The sequence below is a fragment of the Pristiophorus japonicus genome, chromosome 11 (assembly GCF_044704955.1).
Source record: "Pristiophorus japonicus isolate sPriJap1 chromosome 11, sPriJap1.hap1, whole genome shotgun sequence".
NCBI lineage: Eukaryota > Metazoa > Chordata > Chondrichthyes > Pristiophoridae > Pristiophorus > Pristiophorus japonicus.
In genome coordinates, this window is record NC_091987.1 from 146,031,133 (window position 1) to 146,050,998 (window position 19,866).

The window sequence follows — 19,866 nt, forward strand, 5'->3', positions numbered from 1 at the left end:
AGGATAAAACAAGGCAGGAAAGAGATAGATGCCAAGTAGTTAGTCTGTTTTGAAGTGCCAAAGTAGAGATTCAAAGTGCAGGTCGACTCTGACACATTATAAAAAATAAGATAAATAAACAACAAACAGAAGCAAATATAATCACGAGTAAAGAGGGTGGAGCAGCAAGGTTAAAGAAGTTCAAATGTGACGTCTAATAGCAAAATGAAAATATGTGCAATGCGTCTGCATCAGAAAAATGCTCTTCTTTCCATACTGGTCAATTGTTAAGCTTCGGAGTTTCCCAAGCTATACTAAGCATGTTTACGAAATGAAATAGCCAACATTCTCCCCCAACACCAGTAGACTTGATTCATTCCCATCACCTTTATTGGAGTTACAGGACTCTCCAGGACTAATTCCATGACCTGTACTCCTATCTGCAGAGGCACAAAGCCAACCGTGCAGCCTGGCTGAATATACAGTTTACTCTTAAGCCTCAACTTTGAATCTCATTGTTTTCACCAAAAAAAGACAATTATGCTAAACCATATATAACACAATCTCCCAGCATGCAGAAAATAACACTGCTTTGGCTACAACGTTTAATGAGCGGAAGCCATTTACCATCTCATCTAATCAAAGTTTCCAGTGGCTATGAGTTACATTCGATACATATGAACATCAGACTACATTAGGTACATTCAATGTTATGTATGGAATACTTGCCTGGTATTAATGGGTAAAGCTAAAGGGGCCACAGAAATATGCTCTAACTTTTGATGCTGGTTAGAAACTGGAAAAGAAAATTAGTTTGTACTTTATATCAAATATTTTCAACAACACAAACTTCAACAGATATTGCACCAAACCATGTCAAAAACCAGCAGTAAAGCTAGTCATCAATCAAATGAACAACAGAAAAAACTGGGAGTGGGACAGCTGGAATCAGATAGAATGAAGATTACCTCTCCCATTCTTTCCTGCTGAGGAGCAGTAGATCATAGGATTACGTAGGATATATGGCATAGAAACAGGCCTTTCAGCCCAACCAGTCCATGCTGGCTTTTATGGTCTACTCGAGCCTCCTCCTGTCTTTCCTCATCTAACTCGTCAGCATAACCCTCTATTCTCTTCTCCTTCATATGTTTGTCTAGTCTCCCCTTGTATGATGTACAGGTATGGTTACAAATCATTCTTTGATGCACCACAATGCAGCATCAATGGGAAGCACAGGATTTGTGTAAGCTATACTGAGACACAGGGGATGCTAGTGTATGGTAGCTTAGTGGTAATGTTACTGGACTAGTAATCCAGAGATCAGGACTAATGAACCAGAGACGCGAGTTCAAATCCCACCATGGCAGCTGGGGAATTTAAATTCAATTAATTAAATAAAAATCTGGAATAAAAAGCTAATATCAATAATGGTGGCCATGAAAATAACAGATTGTTGTCAAGACCCATCTGGTTCACTAATGTCCTTCAGGGAAGCAAATCGGTTGCCCTTACCCGGTCTGGCCTATATGTGACTCCAGACCCACAGCAATGGGGTTGACTCTTAACTGCCCTCTGAAATGGCCTAGCAAGTCACTCAAGGGCAATTAGGGATGGGCAATAAATGCTGGCCTTGCCAGCGACACCCACATCCCATGAACGAATAAATAAATAAAAAAATCCCCGAGTGCAGGAACAAGAAGATCTGCCCCACTGCGGTTTATTTGGGCCGTGTACTAACCGATACCTATTTGGGCCACGTACTAACTCAGCACTCAACACTATTCATTGAGAGAGGATAGTCACAGTATGACAGTGGATGAGAACTGTGCCAAGCTTTCCCTCTTCCAGTCCCAGTCTGATGCTCCATCTAATGCAGCAAATAAGGGAAAGCTACACCTCATCAGTAGTAGCAGTCAACTGCAAGATGGAGTCCTGGGACTGCAACTGAGCACATCCGAGAGGCTCCATGGCTTTTGTAATGGGATCACCAAGATTTCAAAAGTTCTTCATTTGCTCACATTTTTATGACAGGAAAAGCACGCATTCTAAATTTCCCCTATAATCTTTATTTTTACAGAAATACACCAACACTCTGCTACCACAGAAGACATTATCCATAAGTAACTGGCTCATGATATTTCACACATGTGCTTACCTCTATGAGCTTCCAGTTGACTTGTTAAGACTTTTCTTATTTCATTTACCCATACGTTTTTAACTTCTTGTGTTACTGCCTAAAGAGAGATAAACAAGTACATTCTTGTATCTAGCAGATGGGTACTATGATTCCAGAGAACTTATCCATCAGACACAGGTTACTGCCCTCTCTCTATGGTATTGTTGAGTATTACTCCATATTTTAAAGTTGCATAGCAGTAGCTGAGCCGCTTCGTTGTGTAGAGAGAATACCACCATCAACACCAAGGTGAAAGCTGGCAACCGTGCGCTTGTATCTCTAAATGTTTGAAGTACTAAAATAAGTCTTAGTGTTATTTGATATATATGTAACTGTTCACTTATTCCCAGCTACAGGTGGATTCTTTGGTAAGATGTATTCTGTAGCTTTATCATCACTGGGGCTACCATTATCCCTCCCTCCTCAAGGGCTGAAATCACCAAACTTTATTCGTTACATACACTGGCAGCAGAATCCGTCGGGAGTTCAGACCCGACTTGGGGAAACCAGTCCAACACCTAAGAAATAGGGAAAACCTAGTTACCTTGGCTCGCCACCATCGCTGCGAATTCCTTTTGTGCCTAGTAACCCTTTAACCCACCCATATAAGGCAAGTGACATGCCTGAGGCAGGGCCGGGGAAATGTCCCAAGTTCCTGCTCCCGAACCTCAGTTTTGTTATTCATTCATGGGTGTGGGAGTCGCTGGAATTTATTGCCCATCCGTAATTGCCCTTGAGAAGGTGGTGGTGATCTGCCTTCTTGAACTGCTGCAGTCCGTGTGGTGAAGGTATTTCCACAATGCTGTTAGGGAGGGAGTCCCAGGAATTTGACCCAGAGACGATGAAAGAATGGAGCCATATTTCCAGGTCAGGTTGGTGTGTGACTTGGAGGGGAACTTGTAGGTGATGGTGTTCCCATGCGCTTGCTGCCCTTGTCGTTCTAGGTGGTAGAGGTTGTGGGTTTGGGAGGTGCTGTCGAAGTTGAGTCCAACACACTAGTTGTGGCCAGTACACAGAGAAAGATGAGATATAGCGGCTTCCACATGGGTGCATGTGGGCTCCATTGGTGGGATCCAGGCCTGGCAAGTGGCCCAGACTCCGGAAGGTGGAGGATCTGGGCAATACCCCCTCTCTTCACGAGCAGGTGTGCGGCAAGTGAATTTCCACTGACATGAAGTAGGCAGGGTCTAAATATATGCCCCAAGTGGTGTTAGCACCCGACTGCCCCATACAAATGCCATGCCTCCCCATCAGTGCTGATAACTCTGACAGGGGTCAGCGTTGGAAGATATCGGTGGATGTGAACTTCGCACAATGGACAGGATCCCCACCTGTGGAAATTTGGGGTCAATGAGATTTTCACTTATCAGCCAAATGCTTTGAAGAATGAAGGAATGGTGCTGCTCCTGTGAACAACAATGCTGCATTTCCCCAAAGTATAGCTATTGGATGCAAATGATTTAAATGGATCATTTATTTCACAATTGCATTTGCCTTTTCGTGTCTAAATGACTCCTAAACCCTTGGTTCACACTTACCTGTACAATGTAAACTTCTTCCCTTGCATTGTACCAAATTTCAAACTTCTTATTATCTCCCTTAACATTCTCAGTGATACCAACAGTGGTCATCTGTAAAATGGAAGAAATCATGTTACAAAGTTTCTGCAAACATCGAGGCCACATTACAAAGGTACACTGGAATGTACAGGACTGGTATAGAACATTGAGACCCATCTGCATGGTCCCAGTGTTCAGGATACCACATCCCCACCCATAACACTCTATCAAATGTCTCCCGGGTACTTATCCAACTCGCTCTTCAATTTGCTGATACAATCAGCCTCCAACCCTTCCCTGTGCAGGCTATTCCATACATTCGCCACCTTCTGTGCAAAGCAGTTCAATCTGAACTGTCCATCACTCGTCCTCTTCTAAGTTGGAGGCTATATGCTCACATTAAAATGTTTTCTTAATATACTATAATATAAATTAAAAAGCATTGTGCGGACATTATAAATCAATCAAGTCAAGTCAATCTGAAGTCTTCAGAGTACCTATGATGAAGCAGGTCCTAATTCTAACTTGTTGCCAAGCTCTTATACCTCACTCACTTTACGGAGGATGTGTGAACACAAGGTATCCAAGTTCTTGATCTTGGCATTTCTGACATTACAGAGGCTTAATACTGCTTTCAATCTTTTTCTAAAGACTACAGGAATATACATTATAGTCTAGTAGTTTAAAGTCATTCAAATACATCTGAGGTCTGCTTCCTGTTAAACAAAAGGGGGTTTATATGCTAATGTATCCACACTTGGTGTCATGCTCACCTCTGAGTCAGAAGATTGTGGGTTCAAGCCCCACGCTAAAACTTAAACACATAATCCAGGCCGACACTTCAATGCAGTACTGAGGGAGTGATGCACCGTCGGAGGTGCCATCTTTCAAATGAGATGTTAAACTGAGGTCCTGTCTACCCTCTCAGGTGGACTAAAAGATCCCACATCACTTTTCGAAGAGCAGGACATTCTTCTGGTATTCTGTCCAATGTTTATCTCTCAACCAACATCACTAACCAGATTATCTGGTCATTATCACATTGCTATTTCTGGGACCTTATTGTGTGCAAATTGGGTGCTGCGTTTCCTACATGACAACAGTGACTAGACTTCAAAAGTACTTCATTTGCTGTGAAGCACTTTGGGACTTCCTGAGGTCGTGAAAGGTTCTTTATAAATGCAAATTCTTACTAAAAAAATCAAAACACGTACACAATATAGAAGTGATATTGGCAAATTTAAAACTGGAAACTGGTTTGATTTCATATTGACTTTGAGCTCCACTTTAATGAGGAGTTTATTTGTGAATTGCTCATTTCAATATTTTAGTTTTGACTTCACACTCAAACAGAGAACACAGCACATTGGGGTGAAAGGTTGAGCTGATCTGGGAACAGTGCTGTATGAGCCTAGTTATGGAAGCATGAACAAGGATACAGTCTCACAGGGAGGGAAATGTTACTCGGATTGCTTTGTTCTACATTAACTGGACATTACTTACATGCAAGGACTGTTTATAACTGTAGGAAGGGGCTTTCTCGTATCCTTCCCCACTTTCTTCTCTTCTCTTGCAGAAAAGCAATGCTTTCTCATGGAGAAACAGATGTCTCTGCATTGGTTTGAATCGCGCTAGGTCCTTGACTTTTGCATGGCCCTTCTTATGGTCTATCCACACGTTGAACGAACCTTGCATCAAAAGCTTGCCAAGCTCATTTAAATTCCCCTGTTAGAAAAGAGGAATCGCAAGGCCTATGGTTAAAAAGTCAGATCATCTAGGAGGCGGTTTTATGATCCGGTTAATGTGACCACCTGCATATCCTCAAACTTTCACTCTTCTTGCATGGTGGATGTACAATGCTGATTATTCAGTGATCCTATGCACTCGGAATTGGGTTGGACGATCGGTGTAACCCCATCTCCAATCAGCACTCGCTTCGAGCAAGGCTTCCTGCCTGGAGTCTGCGATTTACCCCAATAATTGTACAGTATAAGGGAACAGCAAAAAACACTTTTGTGGCTCATAAATCACAGTTTTGCTTCAATTAATTCAATTACCCTGCTTACGTGATAATTTGAACATCAAAGGTTAGAGACATTGTTATACTGGCCTTTCTGTGAGACACAGCTTGTCGGTTATTCTGAGCTGAAGACAGCTTTCTGATCTTGAAGGAATAACATTTGTGACATTTTTGCAACATGAATAAAGTAACACAAATTGAGGAAATATATCTCCAAAAAACCCATCTACCAATGAGTTTGATGCATCATTACTAGAATTTCCCATCACACTTAGAACAGAAACTTCGCTTTATTAACTCATCTTAAGTGTCCAGTTTTCAGGAATTCTCCTGTACACTGCAAAACACTGCTAGCAGACTGATCATTGTACAGTGCAAACTGCAGCTAGCAGATTGGTTCATGTCCTGTTTACCTGATGTTCCCTATACCCCAGCCAGTCCTTGACCCAATCACCAATATTGCAATTTAAAGTAGCAAAGCTGACCAAACCTGGCTGCATGTGGCTTCAGAGAAAAGATGCACTGCGTAAGAGCCACTAATTGTTCGAGATGTTCTTACTGCCTGAGATCCACAACTTCCATCTGTGTCCATTCATGTGGGTATTTTGGCTACAGCCCAGAATCCAAGTCGATTACAGCTAACTCCTTGACCCCTGTCTCATCTCCTCCCCTTCCTATTCCCCTGTTCTACACTCCGTTCTCAGGTACTTTACCCCCACCCTTACTCCAACCCATCACTACTCCTCTGCCTTTATACGCTTCTGCCATCATCCCAGGCTTGAATCCACCTGCATTATTCCCAAGGCATTCTCCAAAGGGCCAATCAAGGCTCTTGTTGCTGCTTCCTTACAAGCAACAAACCCAACTGCCCCATCCTCCTCTCTCATCGCCTTTCCCACCCAGCATATCAGCAGGAGCTGACCTCACCAACCTCCTGCCTAAACCACTCACTTTCCCTTTCGTCGATCAGCCAGTGGATCAGCACTATACAATTCCATCTGGATTTTCCGCCACTTGCGAACAAGGTCCTTGCCATCCACGGCCTTATTGTGGATGATTTCAATGACTTCCAGGCTTTTAATGAAACTTGGCTCACGGGAAACATTCTTAATCCTGACAAAATATTGCAATCAACCACAACCTGCCTTTGTGTAATCTGACATACTAGTCATGAAAGTAACTAGTTGGCAGGAGATTTATAATTACACAAGACCTCAAGTAGATAGCGTTAAAAGTGATGAGCATTGAGGTTGTCAGTGTGTGAGGCGTATGGCGTCACTATGTAGCTCTCAAATGAGGTCAGCTTGCAAGTTACCTCATATCCTGTAATGGCGATCTGGTGCATCGAGTCATTCACAGCTTTCAGAATTCCCAAGATAGCAGCCAGTGCTTCCTGCAGATCCTCAGCACCCTCACAGTTCTTGCTGTACTTTAGCAACTCCTATTAAACCAGACACACCCATCAATTCCTCAAGCACTCGGTTTTAAGATATTAGTGGACAATAATCAGCCAGTTTGTATAAACAAAGTCTCTTGCTTATCCTACTCAAGTCTAACCATCAATTGGTTAATCTATTAAAACAAAGGCTCCGTGTAATTTTCCAGATTGTACAATGAGTGTGAAAGCTGCAGCAGCTCATTATCAGTGGACAAGGAGGAATTCTGAAGGTGCTGGCAATGTTGCTAGTAGGTTGCAAGGAGAGAAAGTTTAAACCAGACCCATGACTTGTGAGCGTTTTTATCCCCTTTGTGATTGCCACTGGTTGCCACTGGACTCACAATAGGAGCAACAGGAAGAGCTTTCCATCACCTGCGATGGATCTCAGGACCCAGGAAAAGCAAGGTCATGGACAGCAGCAGAGGCATGGAGTTTGCCTCCTTTATACTAGGGTCCCTGCTGACTGGTTTGAAAAATAAACATAAAGACACAAAAAGTCCACTTTTTTGCACATGACCTGGTTTGTGCCTGGTTTTCACATGCGTGGTGAGATTTTTGACTGTTTTTCAGGCACAGTCAATTTTCTTGAACGTTCCCTGGTTTTAGGTCTAGTTTTAGTATGAATGGTCCAGTTTTTGACCAAATGTTCCGATTTTAGTGTGAATGGCCTGCTTTGGCTGGGTTTTTGTGTGAATGATCTGGTTTTTGGCCTGGTTTTTGTATGCATGGCCGGGTTTCTCTCTGGCTTCCACACACGTGTCCTGTTATTGTCTGGTTTCTGAATATTATTCTTAAAAAGCTCTTGTCGACATCAATTACCCTCAATTAAACATCAACCAGAAGCAGTTCTATATCCTTTTTTTCATTTCCATCTTCCTGTTGATTTTAAAAATACTTTGTTTGAAGACGGAGGTAGTGATTTCTCAAATGTTCACAAGGCCAGTGATCAGGTAGGTTGTGGATTGACAGCTGCTCTCCAGGTATACATGTCCATTCAGTGAGGCTTGCTGCTTGTGTTAAACTTTTAACTCCCTAAGATGTCCAGCGTTCCGACATAAACAGGATGACATTGAAATGTCGTGAGGAGAAAGCATGATATGTAAAGTGCTTGTGTAAGGAAATAAGTGTGGGGTAATAAAACAGGGGTAGCGAGTCCTTTTGCTCACGGTAACAGTCGGTAAAGGAGGTTTTGTTATAGGGAAATGGTTCTGAAATAAACAATTCCAAACTGTTCTCATAGATACTCTGTTTTCAGAAATGGATACGTCATTTTGACGTTTTTCTTTGATGTAGTTAAAATATGGTGTATAAAGGATTATAGTTTTCAGAGTGTATTAGAAAGATAATCTCTGTAAAGTCACTCTCTGTACACAGTTAAAGACCAATCACCTTTCTGTGTATCAATAAAGTCTGTTCTGTATACTCCACTACGAAGTCTCGTGTTTACTCAAAACGTGTTGCTGTGAACCAGAGGAGAAAGGAGGTTGCTTAACAGCTTGTAGTAGTCAGAAGATCGGTTTCAATGACCTATCCATGGCAATGACTTGCAGGGGTCAGCAAGTTTGAGTGTAGAGCTGTCAAATGAACGCACATCTGGAGTTGAAACTTGGCTGGGTGAAGAGGTTAATCCAATTAAAACCCATCCACCCATTTCTACTGATGATGCCATCATCACTTGCTGCTTACTCTAGAAGTTGGTGCTAGTTCTCCTAACTAGTTAGGCCACAGCTGGAGTACTGCGTGCAGTTCTGGTCACCACATTGCAGGAAAGATGTGATTGCACTCGAGAGAGTACAGAGGAGATTTACGAGGATGTTGCCTGGACTGGAAAATTTTAGCTATGAGGAAAGATTGGATAGGCTGGGTTTGTTTTCTTTGGAAGAGAGGAGGCTGAGGGGAGATGTTATTGAGGTGTATAAAATTATGAGGAGCCTAGATAGAGTGAATAGGACGGACCTATTTCCCTTAGCAGAGGGGTCAACAACCAGGGGACATAGATTTAAAGTAATTGGTCGGAGATTTAGAGAGGATTTGAGGGGAAATTTCTTCCCCCAGAGGGTGGTGGAGGTATGGAACTCACTGCCTGAAAGGGTGGTAGAGGCAGAAACCCTCACCACATTTAAAAAGTACTTGGATGTGCACTTGAAGTGCCGTAACCTACAGGGCTACGGACCAACAGCTGGAAGGTGGGATTAGGCTGGACAGCTCTTTGTCGGCCGGCGCGGACACAATGGGTCGAAATGGTCTCCTTCTGTGCTGTAAATTTCTATGATTCTAAGATTCTAACTGGTCGGAGCCCCTCATTTATTAACGTGCATGCTACTTCTAACTTTTTCTTCCTCGAGTTTTTTTCTGCTCGGTGCTGGTACTGGGCCTTACCTTCAGCAGTAACTGATACTTTGTAATCCGCTGCACAGGCTTCAACAAGTAGGAATCCAAGCCCAGCTTGTGTTCCAACTTTTTCTGACATTCCTGAAACAAATTATATTTTACACAAGAAATGGGAAGCTGAACAAGGTTTGTGTTTTGAGTGTTGCTATTGAACACATTTACCACCTAGAAATTTGCATCAAAAAATCCCGCCACAAAATGTCATCAAAATTCTGATGCAATGTCAATTGTGCTGACATAATGCGTGTTTTACACACTCTGGGGCACTTCTCTCAGCATACAACCCAATATCAGAAAGCTTTTTGTAGATCACACAGAGGAGGGAGGCCGTTCGGGCCCTCAAATTCACCCTTCCAAAGAAACCCAAACCCCCTTGCCGAATAACAGCATCTAACTGACCCTTGAATGACTACAGTGTGTGAAGAATTGCTTCCTGACATCAGTCCTGAGTGTACCTATGCCCAGTTTTTCCTGTCATCTTCCCTTGTCTTGTGGTTGTGGTTTAACTAGAAATAGTGCTGAGGATTAACCTTTTCCACTCTACTCAGTATTTTAGGTCCCTCTGTAGGTCACTTCATTCATCTCTTATCAAGGATGATGAGCCCAAGTTTTATTAATCTTTCCTGCATTCCCAAGAATTGCTACATAAACAGGCCTATGTAACTTGAGTTTTTCCCTGTGCCCATTCATGTGCGTATTTTGGCTGCCGCTCTCGAGCCGTTCAGTTCTATTTCCACTTTTTTCTCCCCCCTTTTTTTTTCCTCTTTATCCCTCCCTGACCGCTCTCTCCTGTCGTCATGCCGCCCTTTATCTCTCCTCTCTCAGACACTCTGCCAACCCAAATCCCTACCCCAACCCTTCATTATTCTTCGACCTTCCTACTTCGCCGCCCCAGGCTTGACTCCTTCTTCAATAAGCGTGCAGCATCCCTCTGGGCTTCTCTTGGCATCCTCTGAAGGGCCCAACTGCTCCATCCTACTCTCTCTCACCGACCTTCCTGTCCAGTGCACCTGCAGGGGGGCAGGACTAATTTTGCCAACCACCTCCCCGTCCAACTCACCCCTCCAAGCGCTGACCCTGTGGACGCTGGCAGTGGGGCAGCCATCAAAGACCCTGTCCGCATCTCCCTCCAGAATGTCTGTTCACTTGCCATCCATGAGCTCATCGTGGATGATTTCATCGACAAATGGCCCTGACAGAAACTTGGCTGAAGGGTGATGACACATTACCCTTAAATGAAGCCTCCCCACCTGGCTATATCTTCCACCACTTGCCCCACTCAGATCTCTGTGGTGGCAGTGTGGCTCTTATCACCAAATCGTACCTTGGTCTGTCCCCCGACTCCTCCAGCACTTTCTCCTCCTTTGAGCAGCTCATCTTATTCCACCTCTCACCTCTCATTTAAAATTCTCAATACTGTCCATGCAAGTATCATAAAAATGTTATTACTGAGATATCTTCACCTTTCCTCCCTCAGACTCTGCACCGAGTGACTTCTCATCCTCAGTGATTTCAACCTCCATCTCAATTCATCATGCTCGCTCTTCTCTGAGTTCACTGGCCTCCTATCCTCACTTAATCTCTTCCTCCATGTAAACTCCCCAACCCATATTCACGGCCACCCCCTCGAACCCCCTCGAACTCGTGGTCTCGCTACTCCATCGTGTCAATTGTAGATTCCTCGTATCGCTCTCCACACACATCTTCCTTCCCCCACCCAATCCTATCTCCTTCTGTGTCCACCCCTGGAAAAACCTCTATCCCGACTCTCTTACAACTGCAGTTATGAACTCCAAACTGTCCAGCCTTTGGTCCTCCATTCACCATGACATTTCTGCAGCTACCGATCTGCTCCTACCAATCTGCTCAACAACACCCTCACCACCACCTTTGATACACTAGTCTCTATTAAAACGATTACTCTCTCTGACCCTGACCATTCCCTCTGCTATGGCCCTCATCTTCGCTCCCTCAAGTCCAAGGGACACAGACTTGAATGGATATGGTGGACAACTGGTTTAGCCATTCACCGCCAGATCTGACTGGACCACATAAAGCATTATCGGGTCCTACTCTTGTCTGCCAAAACTGCTCACTATTCCAGGATCATTCTGGAATGCAAAGATAACTCCCAGTTACTATTTTCTACTGCTAACCATCTTCTTAAACCCCTCACCCCTGTCTCCCCGAGACTCACCTCCAACAACAAGTGCGAGGAGCTCACGGACTTCTTTGTCTCTAAGATTGAGACCATCCGATCAGCTGCCCATGCCACTTCCCTTCCTTCCCCTAGCTCACCAGGTCAAACTTCCTCTGAGGTCCCCCTGCCCTAGCCCTGAACTCACATCTCTCTCCAGTTTCTCTCTGATCTCCCCTCTTGACCTCTCCATACTCATCTTGTCCATGGGACCCACTTCCTGCTCTCTCGACCCTATTCCCACTAAACTGCTGACCACCCAACTTCCTTTTCTGGCTCCTATGTTAGCTGACATTGTAAGCAGTTCTCTCTCCTCAGGTACTGTCCCCCTCTCCTTCAAATCTGCCATCATCACCCTCCCCTCAAAAAAACAACCCTTGACCCCTCCGTTCTTGTAAACTACCGCCCCATCTCCAACCTCCCTTTCCTCGCCAGAGTCCTTGAATATGTTGTCGCCTCCCAAATCTGTGCCCATCTTTCCCAGAACTCCATGTTTGAATCTCTCCAATCCGGTTTCCATTCCTGCCACAGTACCAAAACAGCTCTCATCAAAGTCACAAATGACATCCTTTGTGACTGTGACAAAGGCAAACTATTCCTCCTCGTTCTTCAGGACCTGTCTGCAGCCTTTGACACGGTTGACCACTCCATCCTCCTCCAATGCCTCTCCACCGCCATACAGCTGGGTGGGACTGCACTCACCTGGTTCCATTCTTATCTATCTAATCGTCGCCAGAAAATCTCCTGCGATGGCATCTCTTCCCATTCCTACATCGTTACCTCTGGTGTCCCCAATGGATCTTTTCTTCGCACCCTCCTATTTCGCATCTATATGCTGACCCTTGGCCACATCATCCAAAACACGACGTCAGTTTCCACATGTTCGCTGACGACACACAGCTCACTACCTCACCACCACTTCTCTCGACCCCTCCATGGTCTCTAAATTGTTAGGCTACTTGGCCGACATCCAGTACTGGATGAGCAGAAATTTTCTCCAATTAAATATTTGGAAGACCAAAGCCTAAGGGCTAGAAATTTAGCATCGCCCATTTTGAGGCATTAATCCTGTCGGGGCAGTAACAATAATGCCCCCTGACAGTTTGGGCCACCTACTGCAAAATTAGGTTTGTGTGCCCCAAGAGGGAAAGGGAGCACTAAATCAGTCGTTGCATAATTCTCTTAGAAACAGAGAAACATAGAAAATAGGTGCAGGAGTAGGCCATTCGGCCCTTCGAGTCTGCACCGGCATTCATGCAACTTCAGTAGCCCATTCCTGCTTTCTCGCCATACCCCTTGATCCCCCGAGTAGTAAGGACTATATCTAACTCCTTTTTGAATTTATTTAGTGAATTGGCCTCAACAACTTTCTGTGGTAGAGAATTCCACAGGTTCACCACTCTCTGGGTGAAGAAGTTTCTCCTCATCTCGGTCCTAAATGGCTTACCCCTTATCCTTAGACTGTGACCCCTGGTTCTGGACTTCCCCAACATTGGGAACATTCTTCCTCCATCTAACCTGTCTAAACCCGTCAGAATTTTAAACGTTTCTATGAGATTCCCTCTCATTCTTCTGAACTCCAGTGAATCCAAGCCCAGTTGATCCAGTCTTTCTTGGTATGTCAGTCCCACCATCCCAGGAATCAGTCTGGTGAACCTTTGCTGCACTCCCTCAATAGCAAGAATGTCCTTCCTCAAGTTAGGAGACTAAAACTGTACACAATATTCCAGGTGTGGCCTCACCAAGGTCCTGTACAACTGCAGTAACACCTCCCTGCCCTTGTACTCAAAACCCCTCGCTATGAAGGCCAACATGCCATTTGCTTTCTTAACCGCCTGCTGTACCTGCATGCCAACCTTCAATGACTGATGTACCATGACACCCAGGTCTCATTGCACCTCCCCTTTTCCTAATCTGTCACCATTCAGATAATAGTCTGTCTCTCTGTTTTTACCACCAAAGTGGATAACCTCACATTTATCCACATTATACTTCATCTGCCATGCATTTGCCCACTCACCTAACCTATCCAAGTCACTCTGCAGCCTCATAGCATCCTCCTCACAGCTCACACTGCCACCCAGTTTAGTGTCACCCGCAAATTTGGAGATACTACATTTAATCCCCTTGTCTAAATCATTAATGTACAGTGTAAACAGCTGGGGCCCCAGCTCAGAACCTTGCGGTACACCACTAATCACTGCCTGCCATTCTGAAAAGTACCCATTTACTCCTACTCTTTGCTTCCTGTCTGCCAACCAGTTCTCAATCCATGTCAGCACACTACCCCCAATCCTATGTGCTTTAACTTTGCACATTAATCTCTTGTGTGGGACCTTGTCGAAAGCTTTCTGAAAGTCCAAATACACCACATCAACTGGTTCTCCCTTGTCCACTCTACTGGAAACATCCTCAAAAAATTCCATAAGATTTGTCAAGCATGATTTCCCTTTCATAAATCCATGCTGACTTGGACCTATCATGTCACCTCTTTCCAAATGCACTGCTATGACATCCTTAATAATTGATTCCATCATTTTACCCACTACCGATGTCAGGCTGACCGGTCTATAATTCCCTGTTTTCTCTCTCCCTCCTTTTTTAAAAAGTGGGGTTACATTGGCTACCCTCCACTCCATAGGAACTGATCCAGAGTCTATGGAATGTTGGAAAATGACTGTCAATACATCCGCTATTTCCAAGGCCACCTCCTTAAGTACTCTGGGATGCAGTCCATCAGGCCCTGGGGATTTATCGGCCTTCAATCCCATCAATTTCCCCAACACAATTTCCCGACTAATAAGGATTTCCCTCAGTTCCTCCTTCTTACTAGACCCTCTGACCCCTTTTATATTGGAAGGTTGTTTGTGTCCTCCTTAGTGAATACCGAACCAAAGTACTTGTTCAATTGGTCTGCCATTTCTTTGTTCCCTGTTATGACTTCCCCTGATTCTGACTGCAGGGGACCTACGTTTGTCTTTACTAACCTTTTTCTCTTTACATACCTATAGAAGCTTTTGCAGTCCATCTTAATGTTCCCTGCAAGCTTCCTCTCGTACTCTATTTTCCTTGCCCTAATCAAACCCTTTGTCCTCCTCTGCTGAGTTCTAAATTTCTCCCAGTCCCCGGGTTCGCTGCTATTTCTGGCCAATTTGTATGTCACTTCCTTGGCTTTAATACTATCCCTGATTTCCTTTGATAACCACGGTTGAGCCACCTTCCCTTTTTTATTTTTATGCCAGACAGGGATGTACAATTGTTGTAGTTCATCCATGCGGTCTCTAAATGTCTGCCATTGCCCATCCACTGTCAACCCCTTAAGTATCATTCGCCAATCTATCCAGCCAATTCATGCCTCATACCTTCAAAGTTACCCTTCTTTAAGTTCTGGACCATGGTGGTGGCACAAAAAATCTCAGTGGTAAATTTCCAGAAGGAATGCGCTTGCTGCGAAGGCCACTATATTCCATGGACAGCCAATTCTTCAAGATGTGGTAAGATAAATATGCACATACGCAGTTCCAACTTCTTAGTCTGCTCAGAGCAGAGGAGGAGGAAGGAGGTCGCCATATTGCACACCGCTTCTCAGCCGCGGCCGTCGAGCCATTAGTGGAGACAGTGGAGAGGCACTGGAATGTGCTGTCATCATCATCATGATAGGCAGTTCCTCGGAGTCAAGTAACACTTGCTTCCACTCTTAAACTGAGTTCTTTGGTGGCTGAACAGTCCAATACGAGAGCCACAGACTCTGTCACAGGTGGGACAGATAGTCGTTGAGGGTAAGGGAGGGTGGGACAGATTTGCCGCATGCTCTTTCCGCTGCCTGCGTTTGATTTCTGCATGCTCTCGCCGTTGAGACTCGAGGTGCTCAGCGCCCTCCCAGATGCACTTCCTCCACTTAGGCCGGTCTTTGGCTAGGGACTCGCAGGTGTCAGTGGGGATGTCGCATTTTATCAGAAAGGCTTTGAGGGTGTCCTTGTAACGGACGGTCTGCACCTGGGCAGGACCGGAACCAATGTCCTAGGGGGAGTGTTTGCTAGTGCTGTTGGGGAGGATTTAAACTAATATGGCAGGGGGATGGGAACCAATGCAGGGAGACAGAGGGAAACAAAAAGGAGACAAAAGCAAAAGACAGAAAGGAGATGAGGAAAAGTGGAGGGCAGAGAAACCCAAGGCAAAGAACAAAAAGGGCCGCTGTACAGCAAAATTCTAAAAGGACAAAGGGTGTTAATAAAACAAGCCTGAAGGCTTTGTGTCTTAATGCAAGGAGTATCCGCAATAAGGTGGATGAATTAATTGTGCAAATAGATGTTAACAAATATGATGTGATTGGGATTACGGAGACGTGGCTCCAGGATGATCAGGGCTGGGAACTCAACATCCAGGGGTATTCAACATTCAGGAAGGATAGAATAAAAGGAAAAGGAGGTGGGGTAGCATTGCTGGTTAAAGAGGAGATTAATGCAATAGTTAGGAAAGACATTAGCTTGGATGATGTGGAATCTATATGGGTAGAGCTGCAGAACACCAAAGGGCAAAAAATGTTAGTAGGAGTTGTGTACAGACCTCCAAACAGTAATAGGGATGTTGGGGAGGGCATCAAACAGGAAATTAGGGGTGCATGCAATAAAGGTGTAGCAGTTATAATGGGTGACTTTAATATGCACATAGATTGGGCTAGCCAAACTGGAAGCAATACGGTGGAGGAGGATTTCCTGGAGTGCATAAGGGATGGTTTTCTAGACCAATATGTTGAGGAACCAACTAGGGGGGAGGCCATCTTAGACTGGGTGTTGTGTAATGAGAGAGGATTAATTAGCAATCTCATTGTGCGAGGCCCCTTGGGGAAGAGTGACCATAATATGGTGGAATTCTGCATTAGGATGGAGAATGAAACAGTAATTTCAGAGACCATGGTCCAGAACTTAAAGAAGGGTAACTTTGAAGGTATGAGGCGTGAATTGGCTAGGATAGATTGGCGAATGATACTTAGGGGGTTGACTGTGGATGGGCAATGGCAGACATTTAGAGACCGCATGGATGAATTACAACAATTATACATTCCTGTCTGGCGTAAAAATAAAAAAGGGAAGGTGGCTCAACCGTGGCTATCTAGGGAAATCAGGGATAGTATTAAAGCCAAGGAAGTGGCATACAAATTGGCCAGAAATAGCAGCGAACCTGGGGACTGGGAGAAATTTAGAACTCAGCAGAGGAGGACAAAGGGTTTGATTAGGGCAGGGAAAATGGAGTACGAGAAGAAGCTTGCAGGGAACATTAAGGCGGATTGCAAAAGTTTCTATCGGTATGTAAAGAGAAAAAGGTTGGTGAAGACAAACGTAGGTCCCCTGCAGTCAGAATCAGGGGAAGTCATAACGGGGAACAAAGAAATGGCAGACCAATTGAACAAGTACTTTGGTTCAGTATTCACTAAGGAGGATACAAACAACCTTCCGGATATAAAAGGGGTCAGAGGGTCTAGTAAGGAGGGGGAACTGAGGGAAATCTTTATTAGTCGGGAAATTGTGTTGGGGAAATTGATGGGATTGAAGGCCGATAAATCCCCAGGGCCTGATGGACTGCATCCTAGAGTACTTAAGGAGGTGGCCTTGGAAATAGCGGATGCATTGACAGTCATTTTCCAACATTCCATTGACTCTGGATCAGCTCCTATGGAGTGGAGGGTAGCCAATGTAACCCCACTTTTTAAAAAAGGAGGGAGAGAGAAAACAGGGAATTATAGACCGGTCAGCCTGACCTCAGTAGTGGGTAAAATGATGGAATCAATTATTAAGGATGTCATAGCAGTGCATCTGGAAAATGGTGACATGATAGGTCCAAGTCAGCATGGATTTGTGAAAGGGAAATCATGCTTGACAAATCTTCTGGAATTTTTTGAGGATGTTTCCAGTAAAGTGGACAAAGGAGAACCAGTTGATGTGGTATATTTGGACTTTCAGAAGGCTTTCGACAAGGTCCCACACAAGAGATTAATGTGCAAAGTTAAAGCACATGGGATTGGGGGTAGTGTGCTGACGTGGATTGAGAACTGGTTGTCAGACAGGAAGCAAAGAGTAGGAGTAAACGGGTACTTTTCAGAATGGCAGGCAGTGACTAGTGGAGTGCCGCAAGGTTCTGTGCTGGGGCCCCAGCTGTTTACATTGTACATTAATGATTTAGACGAGGGGATTAAATGCAGTATCTCCAAATTTGCGGATGATACTAAGTTGGGTGGCAGTGTGAGCTGCGAGGAGGATGCTATTAGGCTGCAGAGTGACTTGGATAGGTTAGGTGAGTGGGCAAATGCATGGCAGATGAAGTATAATGTGGATAAATGTGAGGTTATCCACTTTGGTGGTAAAAACAGAGAGACAGACTATTATCTGAATGGTGACAGATTAGGAAAAGGGAAGGTGCAACGAGACCTGGGTGTCATGGTACATCAGTCATTGAAGGTTAGCATGCAGGTACAGCAGGCGGTTAAGAAAGCAAATGGCATGTTGGCCTTCATAGCGAGGGGATTTGAGTACAGGGGCAGGGAGGTGTTGCTACAGTTGTACAGGGCCTTGGTCAGGCCACACCTGGAGTATTGTGTACAGTTTTGGTCTCCTAACTTGAGGAAGGACATTTTTGCTATTGAGGGAGTACAGCGAAGGTTCACCAGACTGATTCCCGGGATGGCGGGACTGACCTATCAAGAAAGATTGGATCAACTGGGCTTGTATTCACTGGAGTTCAGAAGAATGAGAGGGGACCTCATAGAAACGTTTAAAATTCTGACGGGTTTAGACAGGTTAGATGCAGAAAGAATGTTCCCAATGTTGGGGAAGTCCAGAACCAGGGGTCACAGTCTGAGGATAAGGGGTAAGCCATTTAGGACCGAGATGAGGAGAAACTTCTTCACCCAGAGAGTGGTGAACCTGTGGAATTCTCTACCACAGAAAGTAGTTGAGGCCAATTCACTAAATATATTCAAAAGGGAGTTAGATGAAGTCCTTACTACTCGGGGGATCAAGGGTTATGGCGAGAAAGCAGGAAGGGGGTACTGAAGTTTCATGTTCAGCCATGAACTCATTGAATGGCGGTGCAGGCTAGAAGGGCTGAATGGCCTGCTCCTGCACCTATTTTCTATGTTTCTATGTTTCCTCTGCCCACCTTTGGCTTGTTTGACATGAAGGAGTTCCGAGTAGAGCACTTGCTTTAGGAGTCTCGTGTCTGGCATGCGGGCGATGTAACCTGCCCAGCGGAGCTGATCAAGTGTGGTCAGTGTTTCAATGCTGGGGATGTTGGCCTGGTCGAGGATGCTAACATTGGTGCGCCTGTCCTCCCAGGGGTTTTGTAGGATCTTGCGGAGACAACGTTGATGGTATTTCTCCAGCGACTTGAGGTGTCTACTGTACATGGTCCATGACTGTGAGCCATACAGCAATGTGCTGTAACCTTCCAGTGAAAGGAGGCCTGTTCCTCGAATCTTTAGGAAGCTATGGAGGGAGGTGGCCCAGCACACCTCTACCAGGAACACGGTGGCCAGAACTGCGACATAATGTCGCAAGGCTTCAATGACCTCACTAGGGTCGTGAGGATGAGTAGCCTTTCAATTAACTTTGCAATGCCATAATGTGTGTTGTGTATCTGTAAAGCATGCACTCTCATGTTCCGCCACCAGGGAGCGCATCCCCTGAAGTCCCAAGAGATCCCAGCATCCCTTGGGAGCACTGTATATAAGCCGGCCCCTAAGGCCTGTTCCTCACTCTGGAGTGTCTTAATAAAGACTGAGGTCACTGTTACTTTAACCTCCCTGTGTGCAGCCTCACCTGTGTTAGGAACACAATAACTGGCGACGAGTATACGAATCCAACGCAAAGATGTAGCAAACTGTGGGCATCCTGGAGAAGTTCTTGGAGGGTGAGGACTGGGAAGCCTATGTCGAACGGCTAGACCAGTACTTTGTAGCCAATGAGCTGGACCGAGAAGGAAGCGCTGCAAAATGGAGAGCGGTCCTCCTCACGGTCTGCGGGGCACCGACCTACAGCCTCATGTAGAATCTTCTGGCTCCAGTGAAACCCACAGATAAGTCATATGAGGAGCTGTGTACACTGGTTCGGG

At 45.0% G+C, this 19,866-nt stretch overlaps 1 protein-coding gene across 2 annotated transcripts in view; it reads right to left on the reverse strand.

Moving 5' to 3' along the window:
* Positions 1 to 19,866, reverse strand: part of mcf2la (mcf.2 cell line derived transforming sequence-like a) — a 673,365-nt gene that overhangs the window by 124,467 nt on the left and 529,032 nt on the right. For both annotated transcript variants that reach the window (XM_070894133.1, XM_070894134.1), the window contains exons 20-25: positions 9,552 to 9,644; positions 7,050 to 7,175; positions 5,218 to 5,439; positions 3,694 to 3,786; positions 2,135 to 2,213; positions 709 to 775 (exon numbers count right to left, since the gene is read on the reverse strand). In XM_070894133.1, the coding sequence (XP_070750234.1) occupies positions 709 to 775; positions 2,135 to 2,213; positions 3,694 to 3,786; positions 5,218 to 5,439; positions 7,050 to 7,175; positions 9,552 to 9,644 (680 nt within the window). The remainder of the gene's footprint in view (positions 1 to 708; positions 776 to 2,134; positions 2,214 to 3,693; positions 3,787 to 5,217; positions 5,440 to 7,049; positions 7,176 to 9,551; positions 9,645 to 19,866) is intronic.